Source organism: Neophocaena asiaeorientalis, unplaced genomic scaffold (assembly GCF_003031525.2).
Source record: "Neophocaena asiaeorientalis asiaeorientalis breed wild unplaced genomic scaffold, Neophocaena_asiaeorientalis_V1.1 scaffold784, whole genome shotgun sequence".
NCBI classification, from domain to species: Eukaryota; Metazoa; Chordata; class Mammalia; order Artiodactyla; family Phocoenidae; genus Neophocaena; species Neophocaena asiaeorientalis.
Genome location: NW_020174692.1, coordinates 391,023 through 401,872, shown reverse-complemented (window position 1 = coordinate 401,872; position 10,850 = coordinate 391,023). Strand labels below are relative to the sequence as shown.

The window sequence follows — 10,850 nt, the reverse complement described above, 5'->3', positions numbered from 1 at the left end:
GCTGCCATGAAGGATAACACCTTCCCCATATGAGGGTAACCATGAGGCTGAATTATTATTATTTTTACAAATATTTATTTATTTGGCTGCACCGGGTCTTAGTTGAGGCATGCAGGATCTTTTAAGTTGTGGCATGTGGGATCATTATTTGCAGCATGCGAACTCTTAGTTGCAGCATGTGAGATCTAGTTCCCTGACCAGGGGTTGAACCCAGGCCCCCTGCATTGGGAGCATGGAGTCTTAGTCACTGGACCACCACCAGTGACGTCCCCTGAATTATTTTTTCTGTTAATTTATTCTTTACCGAAGTATAGTTGAATTACAATACTGTGTTAATTATTGCTGTACAGCAAAATGGCTCAGTTATACATATACATTCTTTTTCTTTTCTTAATTGAAGTGTAGTTGATGTACAGTGTTGTGCCCATCTCTGCTGTACAGCAAAGTGACTCAGTTATACACATGTATACATTCTTTTTTTATATTCTTTTCCATTATGGTTTATCACAGGATACTGAATATATTTCCCTGTGCTATATGTTAGGACCTTGTTGTTTATCCATTCTATATATACCAGTTTGCATCTGCTAACCCCAAACTCCCACTCCTACCTTCTCCCACTCCCCTCCCCCTTGGCAACCACCAGTCTATTCAAATGTCCCTGATTTTGTTTCTGTTTCATAAGTAGGTTCATTTGTGTCATATTTTAGATTCCACATATGTGATATCATATGGTATATGTCTTTCTGACTTACTTCACTTAGTATGATAATCTCTAGTTATAACCATGTTGCTGGAAATGACATTATTCATTCTTTTTTTATGGTTGAGTAGCATTCCACTGTATATATGTGCCACATCTTCTTTATCTATTCATCTGTTGATGGACATTTAGGTTGTTTCCATGTCTTGGCTATTGTGAATAGTGCTGCTATGAACATAGGGGTGCATGCATATTTTTGAATTATAGTTTCGTCTGGATATATGCCCAGGAGTGGGATTGCTGGATCATACAGTAGTTCAGTTTTTAGTTTTCTGAGGAACCTTCATACTATTTTCCACAGTGGCTGCACCAACTTACATTCCCACCAACAGTGTAGGAGGGTTCCCTTTTCTATGAGGCTGAATTATTCATCAAAGGGTAATTGACCCAGAATAGATACCCCCAAAAAGGTGAACATTAATCTTGAGGATGCAAAATGGTAACGTCTGATTATTTCCAACCCTACAAAAGAGAACCTCTTTCTCATGATAAAAATAGCCATATTTACAAAGTTAGGAATTTCTTTTTGGAATTTCCAACTGGAGAGCACTAGACAATCACTGCGATGTTATTTTTACAGTATATCTGTTCAGTAGAATATTAGGCAGCCATTACAATTTTAGCTATGAAGATTACGCAGCAGCATAGGAAATATGTATGGCATAATAGCTGATGAAAAAAGTAGGATATGCAATTTCACTGTTTAAAAGCAAACACAGAAGGGAAAAAAACCTGACATGAAACACATCAAAATGCTCAGAGTGGTTATATTTGGAAGGTTGTCTTAGGGGTGATTTTTTTCTTTGCCTTTCAGATTGAATAAGATATTTTTTCCCTCTGCAGTGGAAGCACCGAGTCTTAACCATTGGACCACCAGGGAAATCCCTGAATAAGATTATTTGAAATGATTTTAAAAAAATTACAGCTGGATTGTATGTAGTGACTACTGCTTTTTTCTTTCCACCTCTCCCAAGAATTTGCATGTGGTCACTAAATAATCATTCAGCCTCAGGTCACTTCCTTTCTTTCATTTTTTTTTTTCTGACAGAATTATGTTAGCAAAATGCTATCAACACAGTATACCCTGATTCCAGCATTTGAGATATCTTTGCTCTTGATCAAGGTTCTTTGGGTTACAGTAACAAAAATGTACTCAGATTTGCTCAGGTAAAATGTGAATCTCGGGGAACAGGTGCATTGCGTATAACCCAAGGGAAGAAGTTCAGCTGAGGACAGAACTCAGTGATGGGTATGTCATGAAGAACCAAGGCAGATACCATCTTCATCTTGTCAGGACCACGTGGCCTCTGGTCTCTCGTTCTTTCTATACATCTGCTCATTCTTTCTCTCTCTCCCCCCTTCACACTCAAAACTTATGTTCTCAGCTTCTATGATCCACATTGTGCAAAAAGCCTGCTCAATCCTCCAATCAGATTTCCTCCTAGCTCTAGGCCTCTGACCAAATGCTTAGAGACCCAGTATCCTAATTTAAATTCAATTTCAATTCCCAGGAGAGAAATCCAATTGATCAGTTGGGGTCAGGTGTCTACCCTGGCTGTGGTTTGGCAATGGAGGTAGGGGTGGAGTCATAGAATATAAATTTGGCTGCAAAGGGGCCACTCTTGGTTGAGGGGAGAGTTCAGAGAAAGAAGTCATGGCTTGGCAGACAACTCAAAAGGTATTTACTACCTGGGTTTCTCATGAGTCCTCAGCATCAAGGTGGAGACACAGGAGTTGGTCGAATAGACAAGAAGGTATATCATAACTGGTTATATGATCACACCCACAGGAGATAAATCAGTGACACCCTGCCTAAGGTTTCTGGAGGGAGTGGCTTTCAGATCTTATGAGTAGATCTCTGGTAGCTTCCAGTAAGGCTCTAGGTGGGCTCTGTCCTGATCAACAGTTTTTAATAAAGTCTTGGATTCCCTGGGCCTGGGGAATTTGTGTTTCCACTTTCCTTAATATTCTTAAATCTTCTCTACCTCCACCCCTGTCCACACTCTCTGCTAATGAAAGACTTCTTTTCTATTTTATTTTATTATTTATTTTTTAAATAAATAAATTATTATTTATTTTTTAAATTGAAGTATAGTTGATTTACAATGTTGTGGTAATTACTGCTGTACAGCAAAGTGATTAAGTTATACATATACATTCCTTTTTAATATTCTTTTCCTTTATGGTTTATCATAGGATATTGAATATAGTTCTCTGTGTTATACAGTAGGACCTTGTTGTTTCTCCATTCTCTGTATAAAAGCTTGCATCTGCTAACCTCATCCTCCCACTGCACTGCTTTCTCAACCCCCTTCCCCTTGGCAACCACCGGTCTGTTCTCTATGCTAGTGACAGACTTCTTAACCAGCTGAGAAAAATAGAAGGAATCAGAACTAATTATCTGTTTATCACCAAACTTATTGATTTACCTACATCTGTACTCATATAATCTTCCTTCCCTCCCATACAACAGATGAATCATCTCTACTCAACCTTGTGCATTGGATCCCATCTTCTCTCACCTACTTAAGAACTTGGCTTCTTCAATTATCCTACTTCTACTCTACATCACCAGTTCTTGTCTTTCTACTGGATCGTTATCATCATTTTACAACTATGGTGTAACACCAAAAAAAAAAAAGAGCCCCCCAAAATAGAGCTATAAGTCATCTAGACTGCTGGTTAGCCACAAAGTTAAACTATCAACAGACCAAAAAATCTTTTATACTCTGGTCCTCTTGAACAGATACTGTATCCCCTTTGAGAAATGTTTTAGCAATCTTTACAAATAGCTTTCCAAATTTGTTAACCTGTGGTCATCACCATGGAATAATATGCAATGTACTTGTTCCATTGGCGTCTTCCAGGATTTGAGTCTAGTTATTAGTCTAGAAGCAATGAAATTAGAAGCGATAGGTATGGGTCTTGAGGAGAATCAACATTCCTCTGCAAAACACCTACTTCAGGATAGGTCATTACAGGTTCTTCAGGCAAGGGGAGGCTAATCTCCAGACAGTAGATAGACTAGATTCCTATTGCTGCTGTAATAAATTACTACAAATCTAGAGGCTTAAAACAACACAGATTTATTATTTTACAGTTCTAGAGGTCTCATTGGGCTAAATAAGGAGGAATGCAGGTCTGGGAGATGCAGCCAAAGGGTTATAGAACACTCACTATTGACTTTGAATTATTGAAGCAGATGAAGAAGCCGAAACTCATGGAGAAATATAAGAAGACAGAGCTTGTGGAGGAGTCTGAGAAGCTGCCATTTATGGTCACCTTGAATGCAAAGCAGAAGTGTGCACAGAAGTTTGAGATGCCATTGTGTTTGGCTGCCACAACTGCAAAGTGAGAGCTTGTGGCGAGATCTGAGGATCTGGAAACTGCCAGTCTCCTGGAAGAAGCTGCTACAACCTCCTGAGAAGAAAAGCTTCTTTTCTCTGCCTTTCCTATATGCTGTGAGTACCTCTCATTGGCAACTCTAACTTGGAACCATAAAGGGAGGGGAATTCTGGGAAATGTTCTTGGCTTCTCCTCTGCAATGGAGAGATGGTACATGTGGGTGGCAATAACGCAAAGTTGACAACCAACAATTCAGCATAGTTAGAAAACTTCTGATTTTGAGAAATTAACTGGCAAGTCAAACTGTGCTTAAATGATAAAGGGCATGTACTGAATCATGAGACAGTCTAGAGGTAGGGATAGCTGTAGTGGAAATTGATCTGGTAGCTCAAAAATTGTGAGCAGGACCTGATATCCTGTCTTCCATGTCTCGGTTACTCTTCATTGCTCTTTGATTCCTATCTTCATAGGCATTTTTTGTTGCAAAACAGCTGCCAGTGGTTCCTTCAGCTACATGCTTCTCAGCTTATGATAGACCAGTGGGTAGGAGAGGATTTCTTCACTCAGATGTCAAAGAGAATTTCTTGAATGTGATTGGTTGATTTAGGCTCTGTGCCTTTCCCAAACCAAACTATGTGACCAGGGGCGATGAGTTCACTCTGATTAGTTGACTGAGAAGGGAAAACCAATGTTTGGCTCCACCCCCAAATGTCTACTATAGTATAAGCCAAAACATCAAGGACACGAACAAGTTAAATAGAATAAACCCCTCCTACTATGGCCAGATGGACTGTTGATTATGTATCACTACTTTTAAAGTGTGACTTTTGAGCAACTGTATTGAGTCTGAGTGCCTGAGAACTCCCAGCCCTGGTGTAAGGAAGTGATTATTCTCAAGCATCTTGTACCGGATGAGGAATACCAAATAACTCAGAGCCACTGCAATAAAGGAAACGCTCCAAATAGCCCCAGGACAAGAAACACATTCCTAAACTTTTTTTGAGGCTTTCCTTAATCTGAAAACGCCAACTTTTCAATATTATGTTCTCTTTCAATAATTACTCCCTTGAACTGTAGCTCCTAAAAACTAAGCAGGACAACCATAAAATTAGCAGTTAAAAGAAACTTACAGGTTGATTATGAAACAAAACCTGATATTATTTGGCTTCAGCCTTGGTCCCTGGGAAAAAAAGAGATGTCTGGGGGATCCAAGATGCCAGAACTCAGTTCAAGTCAAAATATTGTATTGCAGTGCCTGAGGCAGGATTATGAAAAGGCTCTGGATAAGCCCTAGCTGCAGCAGTTAACCAAAATGTCATCCCAGAGCTTCAGAAAAGGGGAGGGAAAAACGGAAAAAATACTGAATTTAACGATAATGTTAGTCTTATTCTCTACTGGAAATATTATTAATATTAATCCAATTCTTGTTTTATTTTTAATGATCCCTTGCTGTCATCAGAGCATGTTTTTCTTTGTAGAAAATGTCATTCTAGAAAAAATACACTCATGTGACCACATATAAATAACACTTTATTTGGCGATTAGCCTCTCATCAGAAGAAATCAACCATGAGAGGCTTCATGACAAAGGCCTTCTGACTCATCTTCCTGATACCCTCCCATGGTCCACTGTCCATACAACATCCAGAATGGTCTGGATTATTCGAATCCAGATTATAATTATCTGGATTATTCCAGCCACTTAAAGTTTAAGTCAGATCATATCCTTCCCCTGCTCAAAATCCTCCCATAGTTTCTCATCACATTTATTTTTAAATTTTTATTTTTTAATTAAAAACATTTATTTGTTTTATTTATTTATTTTTGGCTGCGTTGGATCTTCGTTGCTGCATGTGGCCTTTCTCTAGTTGCAGTGTGCGGCTTCTCATTGTCATGGCTTCTCTTGTTGCGGGGCACAGGCTCTAGACGCAGGCTTTAGTAGTTGTGGCACACGGGCTCAGCAGCTGTGGCTCGTAGGCTCTAGAGCGCAGGCTCAGTAGTTGTGGTGCACAGGCTTAGCTGCTCTGCGGCATGTAGGATCTTCCCAGACCAGGGCTTGAATCCACGTCCCCTGCATTGGCAGGCAGATTCTTAACCACTGCGCCACCAGGGAAGCCCCTCTCCTCACATCTATAATAAAAGCAAAGTGCTAACTGCAGCTTACAAGGCCCTGGGGGACCTGGTTTCTGTATACCTCTCAGGTATGATCTATTATGCTTTCTTGCCTTCACTCTATTCAGTCACATTGGCCTCTATCATTCACTGAAAGTGCCAAGAACAGTCCTGTCTTTGCCTTGTAAAGTCTTTCTTGAGCTATGTGTATGGCTTTCTCCTTCATCTCCTTCAGGGCTCTACTCAGAAAGGCATCTCCTTCAAGGGTCTTCTCTGACCGCTGTATCTAAAATAGCACATTATCTATCTCTAGCACCTTACCAATTTTTCTTCCTATCACTACTTTATATTACATTATTTCGTCTATTGTTTGTCTCTTCCACTAGAATGTCAGCTCCATGAGATCAGACCTGTCTGCTTTGGTCACTGTTACATTCCCAGTGCCAGAAATGTACCTGTGTCATGTGTTGCATGGTTGAATGAAAACAAATCTAACTAGAAATAACCCACTATTTATGTCCTAAGAAGCATCTGGATGAATGAAGACATATTTTGGAGGTAGGATTTAGTGACTGATTGGATATGGGGGGTGAAGGTGTGGGGTGCTATCAAGGATTCCCTGATTTTTGCCAGGAGCACACAGGTGGGTGGAGGTGTCATTTATGGAGAAGAGGAAGACTAAAGAAGCTGATTTGTAGGGAAGGTCAGTTCAGTTTTGGACATCTAAAGCTTGAGATGCCTGTGGGACAACCAAGTGGAGAAGTTAAGCAGGCAGTTGGATATGTAGGTCTGGATTGAGATAAATGTTTTTATTGTTTGAATCTTTTTTGAGCTAGGTTTTCTTTAATTGACGCTAAAAGCACCCTATTGACATCTCTGTGGTCAAGCATAACTGACTCTATGATAGACTTGCTAAAGTAAAATCTGACACTTCACAGTGATAGGGCCTTTCTCTTCTCTAAGTGAAAAGGGAACCTCCTGCAGCATGGAATTTCTGATGTCACGGACAATGAGAGGGAACATGACCTCCCTGCAGTGATTTGGGCCAGTCTAACATAGTGCCAATATACAATCCTCAGCCCCTTAAACAGTAAATTCTTACCTATGACTATGGAATACAAGTTTGGTTCTCCCTCTTAAGGAACTTCACACACCAGCAAGTGGTCTGAGGAAGTGTTTTTATGCTAGAGATGAAGTGGGATGGTGGGAAGAGACTTTTAAGTCCCTGGAAGCATACTTAGTTTGCCTGAAAGATCCTAAACCTAACAAGTTGTCATTAATTCAACCAGCAATTAGTCTATTATGTGTGGGTATGTGTACATGTGTGCATGAGGGAAGGATATATAGAACACATTAACTTTACTCTCCAGGAACTCATGGTCTAGTAAAATTACATATTTAGAAAAACAGAAGTAAAGATAAAGACTGTGAGAATCTATGATTAATTCTGCCTCAGGGAGTCTGGGAAGGCTTCACAGAGGTAGGAACATTTAATTGGGGTTTTGAAGGATGAATAGTTTACCAGGCAGATGAAGAACGTGAAAAGAACTAGGGTTGAAGTTAAATGGGTTCTCAGACAAATGTTGGGTGGATGTTGGCGCATAGGATGCAGAGATTTGGACCATAATATGCAGGGATATGAGTGATAAGGCATCATACATACTCACATAACACATGATAAAGGTGTTAGCTTTAAAATCATTCCTAGGTTTCCTGGAATTTTTAATATAAACTCCAAGAAAGTTCCTAAGTTACTGGGCTACGTGTGAATTAAAATAAACCTCTTGGGAAAGTCTATTACTATGAGACAGGCATGTCTAAAGCTGTCTTAAAAGCAAAAGTTGCGGGGGTGGTGGTGGTGGTGGTGGTGGTGGGATGAGTTGGGAGATTGGGATTGACATGTGTACACCAATATGTATAAAATGGATAACTAATAAGAACCTACTGTATAAAAAAATAAAATTAAATTAAAAATTTTTTTAAAAAGCAAAAGAAGCTTTTTTTAAAAAATTTATTTTTGGCTGCATTGGGTCTTCGTTGCTGCACGCAGACTTTAGTTGCGGCTCTAGGCGCATGGGCTTCAGTAGTTGTGGCACACGGGCTCAGTAGTTCTGGCGCATAGGCTTAGTTGCTCCCTGGCATGTGGGATCCTCCCAGACCAGGGCTCAAACCCGTGTCCCCCGCATTGGCAGGTGGATTGTTAACCACTTCGCCACCAGGGAAGTCCCAAAAGAATTATCTTCTGAAGACAGAAGAGATTCAACAGGCACCCCCTTCAAGTGAGTTTATTCTTAGTTGTCTCTAAGTTGGAATATTTGGTTTGAGCACAATACCCACTTTCTTCTTGGCTACTATTCCTTTTTTTAGGGGGGCCGTTCCACGCTGCATGAGGGACCTTAGTTCCCCCAACAGTGATCCAACCCCGAGCCCCCTGCAGTGGAAGGGTGGAGTCTTAACCAATGGACCGCCAGGGAAGTCCCTTGGCTACTATTTTGACAGGTGGAGACATACCTGAAGTCACTACCACTTTATCTGCGATACACATTCTTGGCACTGCCTGTGTGTGACTTACGTAATACAGGAGTTCAGCAAGATTATATTTTTAAGACGTTTTCAGAATTTGATTTGTATTCTTGGGTTTTAATTATTCTGTCATGTAAATTCTGCTAACTTGACTAATTAAAAAAATTGTGTTTTCAGTCTTCCTTTGAGATTTTTGGATAGTGTTAATACAAATTCATTTAATTACATAGTGGAAAACAAATATTTAAACTCTGCAGAGTTCTTTTCGATATTTCACACTAGTCTTCGTTTCCCCAGTGCCTGGGCACACGCTAAACAGGCAAATAATCATTTGTTGACTAAAGAAGTACCTAAAAACTTGATTTTCTTCAAGATGTAATTGCAGGAAGCAGCAAATCCCAAAGCCCGAATAATCCAGTTTCCAGCCAAGGCGCCTGGGATTTCTAGTAGGTCTATTAAAGAACTTGACTGTTACCCTGCACAAAACCCCTAGCGGTGTTTAACAACAGAAAACTCCCCTAACCCACAACACAACAAACTGAGAAACCTTGTAAAGAAGATTCGCAGTATTTAGATATTCTATTTAGTACAAGAGTTAAAAAACATGAACTTAAGTGAACTCTTGGTTGATCTAGCACCCTTCCTAACTCACTATAGTATTTTCAAAGAATCGTGGTAGGTTTCAGGATCCTCAAATACAGCAAGCAATGCAAAACAATCCCTGTTCCTTAAAATACGCAAGTTACCTGCTTCTTCTGACGAAAAATTTCAAGAGAAAAGCAGGCAAGCAGAAGTCTTACTTGGAAAGCAACTCTTAAAAGAAAAGCAGCCCTAATCATCAACGGCCTCAGCCTGCCCGCCAGGGTCTGGGAAACGCGGCAGCTGCAGCCGGGGAAACCTCAATGTCACCCGGTCGCGGGCGACTACGGCGGCCGGAGGAGCTGCCGCAGTCCGTGCACGCGCACGGCCAGCCGCGGCGCCTCGCTCAGGCTACCGCGAGCCAGGCGTTCCCCGGAGTCTGTGGGACAAGGCCGACACCTCAGCGTAGCCTCTCTTCTCGGGCTGGCACCGCTAACACGCAGGGAGCAGCCGGTTGTGCGCCTCCCCTCCCCCACTCCAAATCCGCAGGCGCACAAGGCACGGCCGCCTTCCGGGAGGTGCTACCACACCCCTGCCCAACGCCGCTGCTCCCGCCCGCTGCTGGGGGTGGGGGTGGGGATTGGGGTGAGCCGACCAGGAACTCTCGGAAAAGCTGCGGCGGACGAAGGGGCCCTTCTAGCCGCGCCTTCGAAACAGCGCTCCTTGTTCTCGATGGTCTCCGCGCGGCCGTCTTATAGAACGCCATTTCCGGTTCCCTTTAAAGGCCCCACGCTGTGCGGCGCAGCGCGTGCGAGGAAGGTATAAAAGGGAGCGAGAGGGCGGGACCGAGGAGGAAGGGGAAAAAAACTAGCGGTAGAGGGGGGCGGGGAGGTGCAAAGGGCGCGCTCGCGCGCCACGTGACCGGGACGCGCCGTTCTTCCGTCGGCCATTTTAGGTGGTCCGCGGCGGCGCCATTAAAGCGAGGAGGAGGCGAGAGCGGCTGCCGTTGCTTCTTATTCTTTTTTAGTGCGGCGGACGAGAGTGGGAGTGCGCGCTGCGCGAGAGTGGGAGGCAAGGGGGGCAGGCCGGGGAGAGGCGCAGGAGCCTTTGCAGCCACGCGCGCCTTCTCTGTCTTGTTGTGTGCTTCGCGCGGTAGAGCGGGCGCGCGGCAGCGGCGGGGATTACTTTGCTGCTAGTTTCGGTTCGCGGTAGCGGCGGGTGTAGTCTCGGCGGCGGCGGAGGCAGTAGCACTATGTCGGAGGAGCAGTTTGGCGGGGACGGGGCGGCGGCGGCAGCAACAGCGGCGGTAGGCGGCTCGGCGGGCGAACAGGAGGGAGCCATGGTGGTGGCGGCGCAGGGGGCAGCGGCGGCGGCGGGAAGCGGAGCCGGGACCGGGGGCGGAACCGCGGCCGGAGGCACCGAAGGAGGCAGCGCCGAGTCGGAGGGGGCGAAGATCGATGCCAGTAAGAACGAGGAGGATGAAGGGTGAGTAAGGGGCGGCCCGGGATAGTCAGGCCCAACTATCCCCC

The 10,850-nt window shown here is 43.3% G+C and overlaps 1 protein-coding gene across 6 annotated transcripts in view; it reads left to right on the top strand.

Moving 5' to 3' along the window:
- The first annotated feature begins 10,221 nt into the window (after nucleotides 1–10,221).
- The window catches only part of HNRNPD (heterogeneous nuclear ribonucleoprotein D), a 17,675-nt gene continuing 17,046 nt past the window's right edge, over nucleotides 10,222–10,850 (top strand). For 2 of the 6 annotated variants that reach the window (XR_003005067.1, XM_024758868.1), the window contains exon 1: nucleotides 10,261–10,806. Coding sequence is in view for 4 of the 6 variants with exons in the window: in XM_024758868.1 (XP_024614636.1) it covers nucleotides 10,574–10,806 (233 nt within the window). In the remaining 2 variants the exon portion in view is untranslated. Of the gene's footprint in view, nucleotides 10,807–10,850 lie in introns of all 6 variants that reach the window. The other 4 variants (XR_003005068.1, XM_024758867.1, XM_024758870.1 and 1 more) reach the window with 3 other exon arrangements.